Raw genomic sequence first — 22961 nt, 5'->3', positions numbered from 1 at the left:
CTCTGAAATGAGGGCATCTCATATAATCATATAACCATATAACAATTACAGCACAGAAACAGGCCATCTCGGCCCTTCTAGTCCGTGCCAAACTCTTATTCTCACCTAGTCCCACCGACCTGCACTCAGCCCATAACCCTCCATTCCTTTCCTGTCCATATAGCTGTCCAATTTAACTTTAACCTTACAATAAATATACAGAAAAATACTGGATTCCAGTCAGTATATGTATGTCTATTAAATATTTCAGTTGAAATACGTAGTGTAAAAACACCAAATAAAAATGTGGTGATGTGGTGTTCATGGGCTCTGTGCCATTCAGAAATTGGATAGCAGAGGGGAAGAAGCTGTTCTGGAATCGCTGAATGTGCCTTCAGAATTCTGTACTTCCTTCCTGATGAGAACAACGTGAAAGGGACAGGTCCTGCGTGACGGGGGTCCTTCATGATGGACGTCGGCTTCCTGAGGCACCGCTCATTGAAGGTGTATTGGATACTACGGAGGCTAGTGCCCATGATAGAGTTGACTAATTTCACAAGTTTCTGCAGCTCATTTTGGTCCTGTGCAGTGGACCCACCCCTCTCCCCCACAGTGATGCAGCCTGTCAGAATGCCCTCCTTGGTACATTTGTAGAAGTTTTCGAGTATTTTGGGTGACAAACCAAATCTCAAGCTCTGAATGAAATATAGCTTGCCTTCTCTGCAGCCTCATCAGTATGTTGCATCCAGGTTCAAACATGTGGTTTCTTTTTAAATGCAATAATCAGGAGCAGATCTGCTTCTTCACATCCTTTTTTGCCAATTTCAGCCCAGCTACAATTTGAACGTGTACAATCAGTATCTGTGGGAAATAACAAGAGAAAAACAATCGAATACTTAGCAAGCAATGTGCATTCTATTGGTGTCTGGGGGCCAGTGATGTTACAGTAACCCCGGCCCCTATCAGCTGGAGTTTGCTGTGGGTAATAAACGAGTTGTGTTGTGAAAAGTATAATGCGACTGAAGCATAATATCGTGTCGGGCCTGATCTCGCTATGCTTCCTCTGAAGCACAGACAGAAGGGCCAAGCAAAGCATAGTCACTGTTACCAGACATGGACATAAGAAAAGTGAGTAAACTGACAAATTTACTCCAAAAGTCCAAGTTGCAGTGAACAGCTTGATTCCGAGCAATCACTGAGCCCAGGAGCTAGATGTGAGCTTAGTTAATGTTTTCCAAACGGAGCTGAAACTTACTCGTGTTTGTTAATTTACCTCTGCAACCATAACGCTGACTTGCTGGAATCAGAATCAGGAGGGCACACACGAGGTAATATACTGAGAGAAGTCATCCATCGTCTTCCTCTCCATCACTGTCCGCTCACACTGTCAAGGCACTGAACAGTAATTGAACAATAATGCTCAGAAATTACTAAATTATCAAATAGACAATGGATATGTGACATATTGATTCTTAAAGGTGTTCTTCCTCGTTTATAATTAACAAAATTGCTTAGTACTGTATTACTCCCGCACCCACTGCTGTTTGAAATATTAATGAAATTGTCCCCCTTCCCTTGCAGTTTTGAACGTCGAGCCAGAGCTACGGATTTTTAAGGACAGCGCAGCCCAGACCATCTCCACTCACCAGTGTTTCCAGTGGCAGGAGGTTGGTTCACCCTTCGCACTGATCTCAGTTTCTGGGATCACTGAGACCGGGGCCCGGGAGGGTGGCGGCACATGGGAATTTGTTTCGTTTATACGTTTGTGTGATGTGACATTGCGTGCAAGATCGGCCTCATTTCCTGTTTCTAAATACCATTGTATTAAAAGTATCACTAAGTCATTTCTAGGAGGACGGTATAAATGATCTCCAATGTTGGGGTTTCCTGATGGATATTTGGAGAGGAGGTTCCCTTCCTGAAAGGACAGCAGCCAGCATATTATTTAAGCAACACACATCAAAGTTGCTGGTGAACGCAGCAGGCCAGGCAGCATCTCTAGGAAGAGGTGCAGTCGACGTTTCAGGCCGAGACCCTTCGTCAGGACTAACTGAAGGAAGAGTGAGTAAGGGATTTGAACTGACTCTCACAGCTATCTGGACTATTCCTCTTCTCACCCTGTCTCTTGCAAAAATGCCATCCCCTTCTCGCAATTCCTCCGTCTCCGCCGCATCTGCTCTCAGGATGAGGCTTTTCATTCTAGGACGAGGGAGATGTCTTCCTTTTTTAAAGAAAGGGGCTTCCCTTCCTCCACTATCAACTCTGCTCTTAAACGCATCTCCCCCATTTCACATACATCTGCTCTCACTCCATCCTCTCGCCACCCCACTAGGAATAGGGTTCCCCTGGTCCTCACCTACCACCCCACCAGCCTCCGGGTCCAACATATTATTCTCCGTAACTTCCACCACCTCCAACGGGATCCCACCACTAAGCACATCTTTCCCTCCCCCCCTCTCTCTGCATTCCGCAGGGATCGCTCCCTACGCAACTCCCTTGTCCATTCGTCCCCCCCATCCCTCCCCACTGATCTCCCTCCTGGCACTTATCCGTGTAAGTGGAACAAGTGCTACACATGCCCTTACACTTCCTCCCTTACCACCATTCAGGGCCCCAAACAGTCCTTCCAGGTGAGGCAACACTTCACCTGTGAGTCGACTGGGGTGATATACTGCGTCCGGTGCTCCCGATGTGGCCTTTTATATATTGGCGAGACCCGACGCAGACTGGGAGACCGCTTTGCTGAACATATACGCTCTGTCCGCCAGAGAAAGCAGTATCTCCCAGTGGCTACACATTTTAATTCCACATCCCATTCCCATTCTGACATGTCCATCCACAGCCTCCTCTACTGTAAAGATGAAGCCACACTCAGGTTGGAGGAACAACACCTTATATTCCGTCTGGGTAGCCTCCAACCTGATGGCATGAACATCGACTTCTCTAACTTCCGCTAAGGCCCTACCTCCCCCTCGTACCCCATCTGCTACTCATTTTTATGCACACATTCTTTCTCTCACTCTCCTTTTTCTCCCTCTGTCCCTCTGAATATACCTCTTGCCCATCCTCTGGGTCCCCCCCTCCTTGTCTTTCTTCCCGGACCTCCTGTCCCATGATCCTCTCGTATCCCCTTTTGCCTATCACCTGTCCAGCTCTTGGCTCTATCCCTCCGCCTCCTGTCTTCTCCTATCCTTTTGGATCTCCCCCTCCCCCTCCAACTTTCAAATCCCTTACTAACTCTTCCTTCAGTTAGTCCTGACGAAGGGTCTCAGCCTGAAACATCGACTGCACCTCTTCCTAGAGATGCTGCCTGGCCTGCTGCGTTCACCAGCAACTTTGATGTGTGTTGCTTGAATTTCCAGCATCTGCAGAATTCCTGTTGTCAGCATATTATTTAATTACTTTTCATTTCATTATCGCCAATATAGGGAGGGTACATTTATTGTTACCTACACTCTGGTCAAGAGCAGCTCTGGCAAGACCCATAGTTACTGTTCCGTCATAATCCTCATACAGTGAGCATAATGTACATAAGAGCGGCTGTGGTGTCACGTACCCCATGACGGGAATAAAGAACCAGCAGAGAGGGAAAACACTTTGGAGTGTAGCATTGCTATAAACTAACAATATTTATTAGTAACTTCGCAATACAGTAATATAAATATAGATAAATCAAACAGGTTAGCAATGATTATATATATAAGTGAGTATATCAGTAAATGTGGAAATATATGTATGAAAAACCAAGCTTCTTTAAGTCTAGGGGTAAAAAGATACAGTCTTACGATGATGAGTAAAGTTCAGTTCGTGGTATTGAGTTGAGCAGTGACGGAGAGAGAGAGAGGGAGAGATTTGAGTCTTCAGGTGAGCTGACGCCATCGATCTTCTCGTTGTCCTTCGAAATCCTTTAAAAGTCACCAACTGTGACTTTAACAAAGGGGACCGGTTTTCTGTGGTGGAGCTATCCCCCCAGGCGAGGGTGGACACATAGACAACTCCCCACCGGTCAACCCTTTTCCTCTTCCCACTGCAAGAGCAATTGGATAATCCACCTGATCGATCCTCCAAAACCCACTTTTTCTGCGGACACAACATGTGTCTGAGGTCTGTATCATCTGACCTATTTTATCTTCCCGTGCTGAGCATCAGCTGTCACTAAAATAACTCCTCCTTCCTCTCTCTGTGAAGAAATGCAAGCAGGCAAAAAGTCCTTGAAGAAGTATCAACAACCTGCCGAAAATCATAACATCGAGTGTCCATTAAATAACACTGCCTTCGGTCACCATGGCAACTTGTAAGCTGCTCGGTGCTGTCTCCAACTCCAACTCAGTAGAAATCCAAAGTTACTTCCAGTGCCTTAAAGTGACAGTCCAACCCTTAGTCTTTGTCTCTCTCTCTTTTACAAACAGTCTGTTGGTGTTAAATAACTCTCTCTCTCTCTCTCTTTTCAAAAGCACAGTTCATAGGGGTAATTCAGGATCCCGTCACACTCCCCTTCCTCAGAGGAAAAAAAAAATTGACGAAGATGACTTTTTTTTCCTAAATGTAAATTACAGAGTTTGAAACAGTACAGGTAAAAATCATCAGATGACAGAGCAAAAATGTGTACAGTTTCCAACCTAATATCTGGATAACTAATCAGCTATAACAGACCCTCGACATTTCACGTTTGATTTTTGTCATCTTCCTGCAATACCAGACTCCAATTTAACAACCTTCTATTCTTATCCTTCATCTTAGTTAGAAACATCAACGGATTATAACCCATGTAAACCACAAGTGGTCTCTGGGCAACAGAAAGATTTTGAGGTCTCTTTTTTTTAACATAGGCCTCAAAATGTTGTAAGGCCAGAATAAATGCTAATAATTCCTTTTCAACAGTTGAATAATTTTTCTGGTGTACATTAAAGTTCTTTGATAAATAAGCTACTGGATGTTCAATGTCATTCACTCCTTCCTGTATCAGTACTGCCCCAGCAGCTTCATCACTAACACCTGTTATAGAAAATGGCTTTGAAAAATCAGGTGCTTTGAGCACAGGTTGATAACACAGGATGGCTTTCAGATGTTCTGTCTGTCTCTGTCTGTATCTTGTTTTACGGCGGTTGGCATCCAGCTTAATGGTGCATTACCGCCACCCTCTGCTCCAGAATGTGCACTAGACATACATTCTAAATCCCTTCACCCAATCGCACGCACACACACACACACACACACACACACACACACACACATATACAAACCTACACTTCACCCTCCCATTTTTGACCATCCTAGTATCCTATTCCTGTTTATTCGTCATATTCTATAAAAAACCCCTGTAGCCCTTAAAAACGCTAAAAATACCCGGACTTGTGCTCTCTCACCCATGCCCAGCAACCCTTTTAATGTGAATTCCTGCATTCCCAACTCCCTTAATTTATTTCTCATCATCTCTCTCTGTATCCCTTTCAGATGTTCAAATGCCTCCTGGCAAAGATCACTCCATACAAATCTTTCACTCTTCCTCAGGAGTTTTGTTAGGGGTAGAGCGATGTCAGCAAAGTCCTTACATAACTTATGATAATACCCAACCATTCCTAAAAACCTTCTTAAAGCTTCTTGCCAGTCAGAACAGGAACCTCATCAATATCAATAGCTTGAACATTGGCCTGCACAGGAGCCATTTGGCACTGGCTCACCACATAACCCAGATATGCAACTGTGGCCTGGCCAATCTCACTTTTAGCGAGGTTCACGGTAAGAGTGGCTTGGAAAGTCTGTCAAACAATTTCTCTACAGCTGCAATATGCTCTTCCTACGTGTCATTCCAGACCACTAAATCATTGATAAGAACTTCTGTGCTTTCTAACCCTCTAATCACAGAATTGATTATTCTTTGAAATGTTTCTGGAGCATTTTTCATCCTGAAGGGTAAAACATTGTATTCATACAGTCTAGACAGTGTCACAAATGCTGGTATATCTTTAGCCCTCTCTGTCAAAGGAACACCCCGGTATCCTTTTAATAAGTCAATCTTGATAAGGTATTTAGCCTTCCCCACTCTATCAATACAGTCATCCATTCTCTTTCCTTGTTCTTTCTTGTTTCTAATTTCTTCTTCAACCATTTTACTTTTCTCAAAGTTCACTCTGTGAAGATGCCGTTTCATAGGCTGGGCTGAATTTATAATGACGTGATGCACTGCACCTGCGCACCATTTCAAAATGTCAATTGGTCCTTTTACTTGTTTTTGCAGTTTAAGGTCCAACTGATGGAGCTTATCAGTAATATTTTCCAAAACAATGGAATTCTGACTTTTTGGTGAGACTAGATTTAGTGGGTAAAAATATTTTTCCACTCCATTATCAGATTCCACGACTCCATTTTGTTCCATAACAATTCTTCTAGCTGCAATTCTAGCAAACAAGTGTCTTATTTTGCTTTGACCATCTTGTAAACTTTCCTTTGCAAGGACACAAAGCTTACTAAATCCCTTCCAGAATTTTAGTACATACTTGAACACACTGACACATCTTTCTAAATCAGATTCTAGTTCTCTGAGTAGGGTCAAAGGTCCTTTTGGCCTGTAACTGAATACAGGTTTCAACAAACTACCCTCCAATGCCTTCTGAATCGAATCTTCAACAATAAATAAGAGGAGGGGAAGCCCTCATCCCAATTTTTCCTATTTCTCACACAATGTACTTTAATCATGGTCCTAAGAGTTGAGTTGAACTGTTCCAAGCCTCCCTTGGACTCTGTATGATATGTAGATGACACCATGTGCTTAAGCTTCCAATTCTCTAACTATCCCCTGGAATGTTCCCGAAGTAAAGTTACTGCCCTGGTCAAATTGAATTTCTCTGGGCAGACCTACCAGTGTGAAAAACTTACTGAATGCTGTTACCACAGTCTTGGCCTAGATGTTTTCAAAAGACATTGCTTCAGGGGACCTAGACACAGCACACACAATTGTTAACACGTACTGATAACCAGCTACAGTCTTTCGCAATGGGCCCACACAATTCACTACATTCTTCCTTAAACTAGGCCAGTAAAATTCCTTCACAATCCAATTTACTGTCTTTCTTTCTCACTCCATGGGGTCCACCTAAAGACATACTGTAAGCCATGTTTAAAATTTCAGCTCTGTAAACTTTCAGAACCACCACGTGACTTGCAGGCACAGTGGCTGGTCTCCACCTCCTCATCAACACCCCATCTTTAAGGTAATATCCTCCTGACTCTCACTGAACCTCCTCTCCTGTGAGAGCTATGTTCCTTAACATAGACATAGAGATAGACATAGTCATACTTTATTGATCCCGAGGGAAATTGGTTTTCGTTACAGTTGCACCAACCAAGAATAGAGTAAAAATATAGCAATATAAAACCATAAATAATTAAATAATAATATATAAAATATGCCACATGGAAATAAGTCCAGGACCAGCCTATGGCTCAGGGTGTCTGACTCTCCAAGGGAAGAATTGTAGAGTTTGATGGCCACAAGCAGGAATGACTTCTATGACGTTGCATCTCGGTGGAATGAGTCTCTGGCTGAATGTACTCCATTTCACAAAAAGCCACCATTTCACAATCTTGCTTCTGTTCCTCTATACATTCCTTCCTCAATAAAGACAAACCTTTCTCATACACCTTACTCTGATCAGCTGTAATACCCACTAAGTCCTGCTGAAATCTGGAAGGTAGAAAAGTCTGTGACACATCATCATAATTTAAGCCTCTGGTTTTGCTATCATAGAACTCAACAAGCTGCTTACTCATCAGCTGAATAGCTGAAACACTCTTATCTTGGAGAGGTGTCAACATGCCTCCATTGTTTACTAAACTTAGCACCATTATCAGGCATATGAGAATCATGTGTACATTATGAAAGAGGCCAAACAATCCCTTTATCAACTTTCTCCGACCTTCACTATGACTTGCTTCCATAGCAACTTCCACTCCAAAACCATAACAAACTCCCTCCTTCTTCTCCACAACATTACACTGAATAACATTATAACCTTGCAGGTGCTCAAATGACTAAACAAAATTCAACAGAGGAGCACATCCCTTCTCAGCAGGCCTCTGTCCTGCAAGCAGGGTCAAAGGTCGCACAACCAATCCAACCTTTTCCAGCACTTTATCCAAAAGTTCAGGAACAGCACTTTTGCCATTATTTTCAGCAACACTGACCTCATCAATTTCCACTTCTTCACCAACTTTTAAAACACGGTCTAATACAAGTGACTGAGAATCCTCACAATCCACTGGTACCAAAGTTAACCCCTTATTCACTGAACCAAGATCATCTGACACACAAAGACTGCATTCCTTTTCAACCACGTCAGACACTTCAGACTTTAACTGAGCCTTAACATAAGGTTCAGAATCCTGTGAACTTACAGGTGCTTCCACAACCTGAACACATTCAATCGGAACAACTGCCTCTTCTGGGCTGTCATCACTTGTCCCAGTTTCAAATTCAAGGTCACCCCGAACCTCCCAACTATTTTCTGGCAAACTCTCATCTGGAGTAAACTCAAGTTTGTGGGTTAAAACAACTTCGTCTGCTTTCTTATCAGACCCCTGCAAGGCAGCGGCATCCTCTGCATCTGGGCATGCCCTTACATCAACAGGAACACCTTTTAAATTCATCACACAAAGCAAGCCCTTCTGAGCTGTAAAAATCATCAGGGTTTGACACTAAACCTCTCTGCTGCAACTTCTCCCTTTTAAACTGTCTCTGTCTTCCTGCCACGTGATCTTCACGTTGCTAATTCTCTCTCTCGAGCTGTCTCTGTTTTTCTGCCTCTGCTCTCCGTTCTGCTGCCTCTTTTCTCTGTTTTGCTACCTCTCTAGCCTCACGGACCCTCCTCTTTTCTGCTTCAACAGCCTCGAGCTGTTTTAATTTCAATTGTAATTTCAACTGAACCTCATCCTCAGAAGGTTTCCTTCCAACAAACAACTCACCTCCTCATCAAACATTCACTTATCTATATAATGCTGGACTATTATCATTTGCATCTGAGCTTTCCTCATTTTAGTGGTCACCTTTAGTTTTAACTTTTCAGCAATTCCCAACAGCACAACCCTTGCAGCATCATCCATCGCTTCCGGGGTTGGTTCCAACATAAACTCCTCAACAATAACATCCATTTCAGCTGTATTTCCACACAACCAAATCAAAAGGAATTTTCCCCAATCAATTCAAACCAGCCTCCTGACCAACTTGTTAATATCGCGGACAAAGGCCCCAATTTTGTCACGAACCCTGTGACGGGAATAAAGAACCAGCAGAGATGGAAAACACTTTGGAGTCCAGTATTGCTATAAACTAACAATATTTATTAGTAACTACACAATACAGTAATATAAATATAGATAAATCAAACAGGTTAGCAATGATTATATATATATGTAAGTATATCAGTAAGTATGGAAATATATGTATGAAAAACCAAGCTTCTTTAAGTCTAGGGGTAAAAAGATACAGTCTTATGATGATGAGTAAAGTTCAGTTCAGTTCAGTTCATGGTATTGAGTTGAGTAGTGATGGAGAGAGGGAGAGGGAGAGATTTGAGTCTTCAGGTGAGCTGACACCGTCGATCTTCTTGTTGTCCTTCGAAATCCTTTAAAAGTCACCGACTGTGACCTTAACAAAGGGGACTCGTTTTCTGTGGTGGAGCTATCCCCCAGGCGAGGGTGGACACATGGACATCTCCCCACCAGTCAACCCTTTTCCTCTTTCCACTGCAAGGGCAATTGGATCAATCCGCCTGATCGATCCTCCAAAACCAACTTTTCCTGCGGCACAACAATGCTCATTCAGTGTCCAAACATGTGTCTGAGGTCTGTATCATCTGACCTCCTATTTTATCTTCCCATGCTGAGCATCAACTGTCACTCAATTAACTTCCCCTTCCTCTCTCTGTGAAGGAATACAAGCAGGCAAAAAGTCCTTGAAGGAGTATCAACAGCCTGCCGAAAATCATAACATCAAGTGTCCATTAAATAACACTGCCTTCGGTCACCATGGCAACTTACGAGCTGCTCGGTGCTGTCTCCAACTCCAACTCAGTAGAAATCCAAAGTTACTTCCAGTGCCTTAAAGTGACAGTCTAACCGTTAGTCTTCGTCTCTCTCTCTCTCTCTTTTATAAACAAGCTGTTGGTGTTAAATAACTCTCTCTCTCTTCAAAAGCACAGTTCACAGGGGTAATTCAGGATCCCGTCACAGTGGCAAGACCCATAGTTACTGTTCCATCATAATCCTCATACAGTGAGCATAATGTACGTAAGCCCAGTGATGTGGCCATTTGACCATTCGATGCTCCATTGGACTATGTGGGTCTACCTGACTGGCAGACCACAGTTTGTGCAGCTTCAGAGCTGTGTGTCAGACATGGCTATGAGCAGCACTGTGGCCCCACAGGGGACTACATTGCATCCCTTCCTGTTTACCCTGTACCTAGCTCGGACTTCAGATACAACCCTAAGCCATGTCATCGGCAGAAATTCTCTGCTGTCTCAGCAATGGGTGGGTAAAGGGAAGATGGTTGGATGAGTACTGGGCCCTGGTGGAGGACTTTCTCAAAAGGTGCAAGCTGAATCATCAGCAGCTTAACGTCAGTAAGACAAAGCAGATGGTGATGGGCTTTAGGAAGACTAAGCCAGCACTGCTCCCTGTTACTATTGATGGTGAGGGTATGGATGTGGTGGGGATCTACCAGTACCTGGATGACAGGCTTGTGTGGAGCACCAACACAGTGGCTGTGTACGAGGAGGGTAGAGACACCTCTACTTGCTCTGGAGACTGAGGTCCTTTGTAGTATGCAGGTCCCTCCTTCACATGTTCTACCAGTCTGTTGTTGTCAGAACAATTTTCTATGCGTTGGTGTGCTGAGGCAATGGCATCAAACGGGTGATGCCAACAGGCTCAATAAACTGATTAGAAAGCCTGGCTCTGTTATATGAGTCAAAGTGAACACACTGGAGGCTGAGTTAGAACAAAGGATGCTATGGAAAATCCTGGCAATTCTGGACAATGTTTCTCACCCTCTGCATGTCACCTTGGCTGAACAGAGGAGCACCTTCAGTGATGGCTAAGGCATGCACTGCTCCAAAGAGTGTTTTATGAAGTCATTCTATCCCTCGGCCATTAAGCTCTCTAATGAGTCAATCTATAACTTGGGAGGTGGATATCCCCTTCAGTTAGATTGTTTGAGGTAACTTATTTTTCCTTCTTTCTTACTTCTCTTTTAATATTTATGCATTTGTAATGCTACGGTGACACTTCAGTTTCCTTTGGGGTCGAAAAGTATCGATCTATCTGTCTTAGCCTCAGTTCCACTTTCCTACCTGTTCACAGTAACAATGGATTTGCAAAATAACTGTGAGGACATACTCCTCCCCAGGAAAGTGAAACGTATTCCATCACACACTTGACATGACTGATTGGAAGCAGCTAAAAAACTCTTACAAATGGTGTCAAGAGATTAGTCTCATGTCTGGGGCTCTTCTTTCATAACTCATTCATTGGTGAAACTATGTGCTGTGAACTGATTTCAATTATTGTATCACATTGTCAATTCATTAGCATGAGCAATGTGCTATATTCTCAGTGAATGTCCACAATTTACTTTTGAAACCTTGCATGTAAGATTGTAGATGGAAACTACGAGCACCATTGTTCATATTTGCACATGAAGCAACTCCAAATTAAATATTATGGTGCATATTTTTCCATAGCTGTGAGAATCACACACGTAGCAAGTTGTGTTTGAAACTTTAAACACAATTCACTCTCTTTTTCACTATTATAGATCCTAAAACAACATGAGGATGGAATAAATCTGCTTTTTCTGCAGACCAGTGAATTGGTTTTTATCTGTTTATTTCATTTATTGGTTCCATTCCCAGAGCACTCACCCTCCGCTGATTCTTTGATGAGAAATGCATGACAGAGTGTTCCCTCGGACCTTGAAGGAGACTAGTGTTGAAATTGCTGGGGCCCTGGCAGGAATATTTAAAATGTCGCTGTCTATGGGTGAGGTGCCGGAGGATTGGAGAGTGGCTCATGTTGTTCCGTTGTTTAAAAAAGGATCGAAAAGTAATCCGGGAAATTATAGGCCGGTGAGTTTAACATTGGTAGTGGGTAAATTATTGGAGGGAGTACTAAGAGACAGAATCTACAAGCATTTGGATAGACAGGGACTTATTAGAGAAAGTCAACATGGCTTTGTGCGTAGTAGGTCATGTTTGATCAATCTATTGGAGTTTTTTGAGGAGGTTACCAGGAAAGTGGATGAAGGGAAGGCAGTGGATATTGTCTACATGGACTTCAGTAAGACCTTTGACAAGGTCCCGCATGGGAGGTTAGTTAGGAAAATTAGAGGTGGTAAATTGGATTAGACATTGGCTCAATGGAAGAAGCCAAAGAGTAGTGGTCGAGAATTGCTTCTCTGAGTGGAGGCCTGTGACTAGTGGTGTGCCACAGGGATCAGTGCTGGGTCCATTGTTACTTGTCATCTATATCAATGATCTGGATGATAATGTGGTAAATTGGATCAGCAAATTTGCTGATGATACAAAGATTGGAGGTGTAGTAGACAGTGAGGAAGGTTTTCAGAGCCTGCAGAGGGACTTGGACCAGCTGGAAAAATGGGCTGAAAAATGGGAGATGGAGTTTAATACAGACAAGTGTGAGGTATTGCACGTTGGAAGGACAAACCAAGGTAGAACATACAGGGTTAATAGTAAGGCACTGAGGAGTGCAGTAGAACAGAGGGATCTGGGAATACAGATACAAAATTCCCTAAAAGTGGCGTCATAGGTAGATAGGGTCGTAAAGAGAGCTCTTGGTACATTGGCCTTTATTAATCTATTAATCAAAGTATTGAGTATAGGAGCTGGAATGTTATGATGAGGTTGTATAGGCATTGGTGAGGCCGAATCTGGAGTATTGTGTTCAGTTTTGGTCACCAAATTACAGGAAGGATATAAATAAGGTTGAAAGAGTGCAGAGAAGGTTTACAAGGATGTTGCCGGGACTTGAGAAACTCAGTTACAGAGAAAGGTTGAATAGGTTAGGACTTTATTCCCTGGAGTGTAGAAGAATGAGGGGAGATTTGATAGAGGTATATAAAATTATGATGGGTATAGATAGAGTGAATGCAAGTAGGCTTTTTCCACTGAGGCAAGGGGAGAAAAAAACCAGAGGACATGGGTTAAGGGTGGGGGGGGGGAAAGGTTTAAAGGGAACATTAGTGGGGGCTTCTTCACACAGAGAGTGGTGGGAGTATGGAATGAGCTGCCAGAAGAGGTGGTAAATGCGGGTTCTTTTTTAACATTTAAGAATAAATTGGACAGATACATGGATGGGAGGTGTATGAAGGGATATGGTCCATGTGCAGGTCAGTGGGACTAGGCAGAAAATGGTTCGGCATAGCCAAGAAGGGCCAAAAGGCTTGTTTCTGTGCTGTAGTTTCTATGGTTTCTATGGTTTCTATTTGAGGAAAATTGCCAAGTATTGACAATTGCTTATGCTTGGCATTTCAACATTCAAGTTAGTCCAGTAAGCCTAGTCCGTTGTTAAGCAGAGGTACAGCCGGATAGCTCCCATGGAGAACCCCAGAACCATCCAACAGCACTTCTCCTTCAGTCCAAACTAGCAATTGCCAACAAATAATTTACATTTATATACACCAGGCCTCATTGAGTACTTTTCTGCTAATTAAATTTGCAGTGCATATGAATCTGTGATTAAGAAGAAGGGTGATTTAGATGGAAATTATGTTCCTATTTGACAATGTATCATAGGGATGGGTTATACCTGTACTTGGAATGAACCAATGTCCTTCTAGGCAGGACTGGTAGAGCTTCCGAGGTCAGTTTAAACTTGGTTGGTCAGGGGATGGGAAAGAGAATGTTAGGTCAGATAGTGGAGCAGTTGATATAAAGGTAGGTGTCAGAGAGTCTGTGGAATGATGGGCTGTGGAAAGGACATCACTGGATGGGTTGAAATGTGTTTGCTTCAGTACAATAAGTATTTAAAATAAAAATAATTTAGAACTTGGTTCAGTCTGTGGATGATACATGTTATCACCATTACACAGACATGACTGTTAGACAGGCAGGATTGGATGTCTGATGTAACAGGGTTTATTTGTCTCAAAGGCACATGGAGGGAAGTGAAAGGAAGACAAGTGGAATTGGTAATCCACAGCTGCAGAAATGAAGGGGGAGGGGGTGTCTAGTGTGGGTGAAAATCAGAGAAGGGAAAGAGTAATCACTCTCAGTGGATTCTATAGTCCCAACCCCCCACCACCACTAAAAAGCCCACCGGAACAATGAGGAGCAGATAAGTTGACATGTTTTGGAAAGATGCAAATATCGCAGAGTCATTGTCTTTGTTGACATCAACTTCCCTAATATTGATTCTCACCTCCTGATTCAAATATGTTAAACAGGGCAAAATATGCTTGTTGTCCGGGAAGGATTTCTGACTTACTGTGTGGATGGGCCAGCTGGGAGATCTGCCATACCGTATCTAGTACAAGCTAATGAACCTGGTTCAGTGACAGAACTCTTCGCAGGTTTCCTTTTCGTAGATGGAGACCAAAATGAGAGAATTCAATTTAGGGTGAGAGGGAAAGATTTCTAAGGAATATGAACAGCAATATTCTTCACGCAGAGGCTGCTGATTATGTGGAGTGAGATGTCGCAGGAAGTGGCAGAAGCAGTTTGCACGAGTACATGGAGGGGCATGGCATGGAGGGATGTGGGCCCATCACAGGAAATTAGGACCATCATGGTGGGCATCATCGTCAGCATGGTCTCGGTGGGCCAAAGTGTCTGATTCCATCGGGTATTGCACTGTGACTCTATCATTGGGATGTGCTAGATATCACTGGACAGACACACAGACATGACGTGGAAATTGATGGTAATGGGGGAAGCTTGGTCCCTAAGCCAACTGCTGCTCTGATACAGAGGATGGAGATACAATCATACCTTGCAAAGTAATCCTGCTCTCAATGACTTACTGTCTGCTTGTTGTGTGTAATTCATAGAATCACCAGCAGATGGAGGCTCCTGCACCGGGATAAAAGTGTAAACAAGAAGACAACAATCAGTAATCATCAGTCAGAATCAGAATGGACACAGGTATGATCACTGGGATCTGTACAATTAAACGTTTGTCCTGTTGGTGCAAATATAGCCAAAAAGACCAGTGAAAGAGACATACACGGGCGCTAAGGGGAACAGAGAGAAATGCCATCTAATGTGTTCATCAATCCTGTAAAGCGGCCTTGAGTACTGGAACAATCAAACAGGCACAGGCACAGGAACAGAGTACAGCACAGGAACAGGTCGAATTACTCTTCTCCCCATGCAAAGCTTTATGAGGTAAGGGATCAGGATGTCCTGAATCAGGCAGATATGGATGAAACGCCAACAGCATTATGACAACGGTTTTTATGGGCAATGTAAGAGTCCAGGGAATAGACAGGGTCTGTTTCTTTTTTTTTCATTTTTAACATTTTTATTAATCATCATTAAAGATCAACAAAAACAAAATGCACTAATCAAGTCAATATATACAATAAAGAATTAGATTAGCAAATAACTGATTAACTAAGCTAAACAATATGTCACTAATAATTTAAAAAATAAGGTGTTAAAAATGTATTTTTTGAAAGAAAAAAAAACACCTACTAACTAAAAAAAACTGAGAAAAAAATCTCATTGGGAGCACAACCCCAGAGCAGTACGTCATAAAAGCTTCCATAAAAGAAAAACAGCCATTTGCCAACTCAAATCCATTTAAACAAGAATCAGAAGGAAAGCATATTAATTAACTCAAATCAAATGATAGTAATGGGCAAATGAACCCCACCTTTTCTCAAAATCAAATCGGATCAAAAGCTCGACTTCTGATTTTCTCCAAACTAAGACATAGCATCACCTGAGAGAACCATTGTATCAAAGTGGGAGCAGAAGCATCTTTCCATTTCAACAAAATAGCTCTTCTGGCCAATAGTGTAATGAATGCAATTACATGCAACCACCCAATAGTCAGCAAGAATTGGAGGAGCAAATCTGCAGAGAGATAGCAGGCAACTGCAGGAAACATAAAGTTGTGGTGGTAGGGGATTTTAATTTTCCACATATTGATTGGGACTCCCATACTGTTAGGGGTCTAGATGGGTTAAAGTTTGTAAAATGTGTTCAGGAAAGTTTTCTAAATCAATATATAGAGGTACCAACTAGAGGAGATGCAATATTGGATCTCCTATTAGGAAACGAGTTAGAACAAGTGACGGAAGTGTGTGTAGGGGAACACTTTGGTTCCAGTGATCATAACACCATTAGTTTCAACTTGATCATGGACAAGGATAGATCTGGTCCTAGGGTTGAGGTTCTAAACTGGAAGAAGGCCAAATTTGAAGAAATGAGAAAGGATCTAAAAGGCGTGGATTGGGACAGGTTGTTCTCTGGCAAGGATGTGATCAGTAAATGGGAAGCCTTCAAAGGAGAAATTTTGAGTGTGCAGAGCTTGTATGTTCCTGTCAGGATTAAAGGCAAGGTGAATAGGAATAAGGAACCTTGATTCTCAAGGGATGTTGCAACTCTGATAAAGAAGAAGAGAGAGTTGTATGACATGTATAGGAAACAGGGAGTAAATAAGGTGCTTGAGGAGTATAAAAAGTGCAAGAAAATACTTAAGAAGGAAATCAGGAGGGCTAAAAGAAGACATGAGGTTGCTTTAGCAGTCAAAGTGAAGGATAATCCAAAGAGCTTTTACAGGTATATTAAGAGTAAAAGGATTGTAAGGGATAAAATTGGTCCTCTTGAAGATCAGGGTGGTCGGCTATGTGCGGAACCAAAAGAAATGGGGGAGATCTTAAATGGGTTTTTCGCATAATAACGCGTAAAAATGCACAGCCTACATAAAGTAGAAATAATGTATGTACAGTGTTGTATCACTTACGGGAATCGGGAAGACAGCCCGAGCACACTGATGGTGGTTTGTTAGGCTGAGTTGTCGGAGGTTGAGGTGGTGCAGAGGTCCCAAACTCCAGGCTGCCGACCGATACCCATCCGTGGAGAATGCAGTGGTGCAGCGGTAGCCGGGACGTACCCAACACATCTTTAAGAAAAAAGCCGAAATATACAAGCTCATTAATTAGGTGCCGCCCTGCACGTAAATGTCGGCCCAGATCAGAGGCGATGCAATCGGCAATCTGCTGTGGCTGATGTGGAAGGCTTGAAAAACGACAGTATGCTTGACTGATAGCCTTGCATATTTTTCTATCATACAGTTCTTTGTAAGCATTCAAACCATCCTGCAAATATCCCCTAAGCCTACGTACCCTTTCAAAATTAAAATCATACTTTTCTGCAATCATTGCTGCGAAAATCTCATGCAGTTGCTTCACATTCAGTTCCTGGACGACTTCACTTTCGGTCCGTTTGCTATTGCATTCGGTTTCGATTGTTGTCCTTTCCTCTTCCAATTGCATCAGCTCTTCATCTATCAGTTCTTGGTCATGGGATGCCAAAACCTCTTCAACATCATCTTCGTCAGCTTCCACAAGCCAAATTCACTTTGTCCTTACTTCGTCCACCATGATCAAAACGCTTAAATTATGTCTAGTTTTACTCTAAGTGTAACACCCTTACGAGCTCTTTTAGGCTTTTCCAATACCTTAGAACTCATCTTGCTAACGGCTGCTCACAGGCAAGTGTTTAAGCAATGCTGGCTAGAATGCAGTTCCAGGGGAGGAACTTGGCTGCTCAGGGTGAAAACAGGTAGCTAATGTAGGTGTTTCGTAACAGCAAGGTTTCATAAAGCAAACGTTCGAAAAGCGGGGGACACCTGTATCAAAAATATAAAGATGTCAGTATGATACAGTCACGAGAGAAGAAAAATAGTCCAGACCTGATCCTTCAGTGCCGCAAAAAAAAAATATAGTCGAGCAGCAAATAACTTCACAGAATCATTACCCTCCAGTTAAGCAAATTGCTCCTCATCACTGTTAAAAAGAGAGCCCCGTCTAATCCAAATTTTGCCCCCTGATCCTAAACTCCCTCATTATAGGAAATATCCTCTCCATCTCCAGTCTATTTTGGCCTTTCAATATTCAATAGGTTTCAATGCAATTCCCCCCCCCCATTCTTCTAAACTCCATCGTGACATGTACAGGCGTAACGGCATCAAACGCTCTTCATGCATGAACACCTTCACTCCCGGGATCATTCTCGAAAACCTCCTGTAGATCCTCTGGAAGACCAGCAAATCCTTCCTTAGAGAAGGCCATGAGACATGACGCAGAATTCATCCATCGGGCACATCGAGTCTGCTCCGCCACTTGATCACGTCTGATCCATTTCCCTCTCAACCCTATTCTCCTGTCTTCTCCCCGTAACCTTCACGTCCTGACGAGAATCGACTAACCTCAGCCGTAAACAGACCCAGTGACATGGCCTTCCATAGCTGCCCGTGACTAGGAATTCCACAGATTCACCACACTCTGGTTAAAGAAATTCCTCCTCACCTCCGTTCTAAATGGGCGTCCCTGCTTTGTGAGGTTACGACCTCTGGTTCCAGATTCCCCAAGTACACGAACCATCCTCGCACCATCCACCCTATCTCGACCTTTCAACATATGATGGGTGTCAATGAAATCATCGTTCATTTTAGTTTGAACAGACCCTGAGCCATCAAACGCTCCTCATACGATAAGCCATTAAATACTACAATCATTTTTGTGAACACCTGTGAACCTTCTCCAATGTCAGCACGTTTTATTTTAGGTAAGGGACCCAAAACTGCTCAAATTAACGCTTGGGGAGCCATACGTGCCTTAAAAAGGCTTGGCACGGCAGTTTTTGCTTTTGTATTAGCCGTCTTGAAATGAATGCTGACGTTCCATTTTCCTTCCTCCTCATGGACAGAACTTATAAACTCGCCTTCAGGGAACCCTGCAAGAGGACTTACAATTCCCTTTGCAACTCGGAGCTTTGAACGTGAAAATAAGCAATTCCAATACTGACCCCCGAGAAACATTGCCAGCCACCGGCGGCCAATCAGAAAATACACCTTTGTCTCCACTCCTTGCCTCCTGCCGATCAGGCAATCTTTTTATGTTTCCATATTTCCTGTGATACCATGAGCTTTTATCTTGTTAAGCGGCCTCTCGATTGTGCAGCACCTTATCAATGGCCTCCTGCATATCCAACTATCAAACATCCGCTGAATCTCATTTGTCTATCTTCTCAGTTATTTCCTCAAAAATGACAGGAGACTTGTCAGGCGGAGATATTTCCTTAAGGAAACCATGCTGACTTTGGCTTACTTGACCATGTGCCTGCAAGTATCCCAAAACATCATTCTTAGTAATGGACCCCAACAATTCCTCAACCACTGAAGTCAGGTAAATGGCCTATAATTTCCCTTCTTTGTCGTCCCTCTCTTCTTAAGGAGCAGGGTAACTTCTGTAATGTTCTAGTCCTCGGACATCATTCCAAATTCTAGTGCTTCCTAAATAATCACTATCAATGTCTCCATAATGTCTTCAGCTGCCTCTTTCATGAAATGGGGCATAGCCCATCTGGTCTGGGTGGCCTATCTACCTTAAGACTTTTCAAGTACCCAACACCTTCTCATTAGTAATAGCAACTACAGTCAATCCTGCCCCGACACTGTACAATTTCAGGCAGACTGTGGTGTTCTCCACAGTGAAGACTGAAGCAAAATAATTATTTAGATCACCTGCCATTTCATTGTTCCCATCATTACTTCTCCAGCGTCATATCCACTATTACCCCTCTTTCCCGAAGCGAACTGCCTGGGGCTGTCTAAGTGCCGACCGTTTAGATTGCCTCCAGGAATGTATTATCATGTCTCGACTCGGTCTTGCCACTGGATCCAGATGGGAATTGGGAAGAGAGAGTGAGGCTGACGCTACGCAACTCTCCCTCACTTAAATCCAAATCAAGCTCTAGTCTTGACACCATCATAATGGTGTTGAGGTCCTCATCGATGTCAACAATGTATGAACAACTATTATGTATGACGCAAATGGTAATGGAAGTCAAATGGTTGGATTGGACCACTTGTGAGTGAATGAGAATGTGTAATTGGCTTGTGTGTCAGTGACCTCATTACCAGGTTGTTACACAAAACAGATAGAACAGACACTTAAGTTAAAGACCGAAATGTTGCAAAAACAAATTCCAGTGGCATAAGACAAAAACTCGCAAAATGTTACACAAGTAAAGGACACCGGACAAAGATGGAGCTTTTAAAAAATCATCAGTGACAGGATTGATCAGAATTGAATTGGCTTTACTTCTTACATCATTTACACACGAGTCGGAAAAATCTGCAAGTTATGTCTCTATCTAAATGTGCAATATGCAATCACAGTAATTTATAATAACTTATAATAAATAGAACGGTCAATGTAACATAGAATGTAACCATGTAACACTCAATTCAAGTTAATCAGTCTGATGGCCTGGTGGAAGAAGCTGTCCTGGAGCGTGCTGCTCCTGGCTTTTGTGCTGCGGTACTGTTTCCAGGATAGCAGCAGCTGGAATAGATTGTGGTTGGGGTGACTCGTGTTCCCAATGGTCCTTCGGGCCCTTTTTTCACACTTGTCTTTGTAAATGTCCTGAATCATGGGAAGTTCACAACTACGGATATGCTGGGCTATCCGCACCACTCCCTGCAGAGACCTGTGATTGAGGGAGTTAGATTTCCCATAACAGGCATTTCAGGATGCTCTCAGTTGTGCCCCTGTAGAAAGTTCTTCGGATTTAGGGGCACATACCAAACATCTTCAACCGCCTGAGGTGAAAGAGGCACTGTTGCGCCCTTTTCACTGCACAGCTGGTGTGTACAGACCACGTGAGATCTTTGGTGATGTGGAATCTGAGGAACTTGAAGCTGTTTACCCTCTCAAATCCAGATCCATTGCTGTTAATAGGGTTTAGCCTGTTTCAATTCCTCCCGTAATCCAATATCAGCTCCTTTGTTTTTTTACGACACTGAGGGAGAGGTTGTTTTCTTGACACCACTGTGTCAGAGAGATGACATCTTCCCTGTAGGCCACCTCGTTATTGTTTGAGATTAGGCCAATCAATGTAGTGTCATTGGCAAATTTAATTAGCAGATTGGAGCTGTGGGTGGCGACACTGTCATGGGTAATTACCAGTAGGCTAGACAAGGGAGATGCAGTGGATGTTGCATATTTGGATTTTCAGAAGGCCTTTGACAAGGTGCCACACATGAGGCTACTTAACAAGATAAGAGCCCATGGAATTATGGGAAAGTTACATACGTGGATAGAGCGTTGACTGATTGGCAGGAAACAGAGAGCGGGAATAAAGGGATCCTATTCTGGTTGGTTGCCGGTTACCAGTGGTGTTCCACAGGGGTCCGTGTTGGGGCCGCTTCTTTTTACATTGTACATCAACGATTTGGATTATGGAATAGATGGATTTGTGGCTAAGTTTGCTGACGATACGAAGGTAGGTGGAGGGGCCGGTAGTGCTGAGGAAACGGAGAGTCTGCAGAGAGACTTGGATAGATTGGAAGAATGGGCAGAGAAGTGGCAAATGAAGTACAATGTTGGAAAGTGTATGGTTATGCACTTTGGCAGAAAAAATAAATGGGCAGACTATTATTTAAATGGGGAAAGAATTCAAAGTTCAGAGATGCAACGGGACTTGGGAGTCCTCGTACAGGATACCCTTAAAGTTAACCTCCAGGTTGAGTCAGTAGTGAAGAAGGCGAGTGCAATGTTGGCATTCATTTCTAGAGGAATAGAGTATAGGAGCAGGGATGTGATGTTGAGGCTCTATAAGGCGCTGCTGAGTCCTCATTTGGAGTACTGTGGGCAGTTTTGGTCTCCTTAATTAAGAAAGGATGTGCTGACGTTGGAGAGGGTACAGAGAAGATTCACTAGGATGATTCCGGGAATGAGAGAGTTAACATATGAGGAACGTTTGTCCACTCTTGGACTGTGTTCCTTGGAGTTTAGAAGAATGAGGGGAGACCTCATAGAAACATTTCAAATGTTGAAAGTCATGGACAGAGTGGATGTGGCAAAGTTGTTTCCCATGATGGGTGAGTCTAGTACAAGAGGGCATGACTTAAGGATTGAAGGGCACCCATTCAGAACAGAAGTGCGAAGAAATTCTTTTAGTCAGAGGGTGGTGAATCTATGGAATTCGTTGCCACGGGCAGCAGTGGAGGTCAAGTCATTGGGTGTATTTAAGGCAGAGATTGATAGGTATCTGAGTAGCCAGGGCATCAAAGGTTATGGTGAGGTGGCAGGGGAGTAGGACTAAATGGGAGAATGTATCAGCTCATGATAAAATGGCGGAGCAGTCTCGATGGGCCGAATGGGTGTCTTATGGTCTTATGGTCTTATGGTATACAGGGAATAAAGGCAGGGACTCAGTACGCAGCCCTAAGGGGCTCCTGTATTGAGAGTCAGAGGGTTGGAGATGAGGGAGCCCATTCTTACCACCTGTCAGCAATCTGACAGGAAGTCCAGGATCCAGGTGCATAAGGCAGGGTCAAGGCCGAGGTCTCTGAGCTTCCTGTTGAGCCTGGAGGAAATTATGGTGTTGAATACAGAACTGTAGTCCAAGAACAACATTCTCACATAAGCATCCTCCTTCTCCAAATAGATAGATAGATAGATAAATAGATATACTTTATCAATCCTGAGGGAAATTTGGTTTCGTTACAGCCGCACCAACCAAGAATAGAGCGTAAATATAGCAACACAAAAAAACCCCAACAATCAAACAACAAAATGCAAACTGTGCCAGATGGAAAATAAGTCCAGGTCGGCACTGGGAGAGGGAGAGATTAAAAATGTCTGTAAACACACCTGCCAGTTGTGCTGCGCACATCTTAAGTACTCACTCTGGGCTGCCTTCCGATCCTGCAGCCTTGTGACTGTCCAGTCG

General features: G+C 43.2%; 1 protein-coding gene across 2 annotated transcripts in view; it reads left to right on the top strand.

The window, feature by feature from the left end:
• LOC140194846 (NACHT, LRR and PYD domains-containing protein 3-like) overlaps nt 1-22961 on the top strand; it is a 106321-nt gene that overhangs the window by 12100 nt on the left and 71260 nt on the right. For both annotated transcript variants that reach the window (XM_072252122.1, XM_072252121.1), the window contains exons 2-3: nt 1561-1646; nt 15041-15134. In XM_072252122.1, coding sequence (XP_072108223.1) covers nt 15125-15134 — 10 coding nt within the window. In that variant the 5' untranslated portion in view covers nt 1561-1646; nt 15041-15124. The remainder of the gene's footprint in view (nt 1-1560; nt 1647-15040; nt 15135-22961) is intronic.

The sequence above is a fragment of the Mobula birostris genome, chromosome 3 (genome assembly GCF_030028105.1).
Source record: "Mobula birostris isolate sMobBir1 chromosome 3, sMobBir1.hap1, whole genome shotgun sequence".
In the NCBI taxonomy this organism is placed as follows: domain Eukaryota; kingdom Metazoa; phylum Chordata; class Chondrichthyes; order Myliobatiformes; family Myliobatidae; genus Mobula; species Mobula birostris.
The sequence above is the reverse complement of the archived record's forward strand: the minus strand, read 5'-3'. Positions and strand labels throughout refer to the sequence as shown.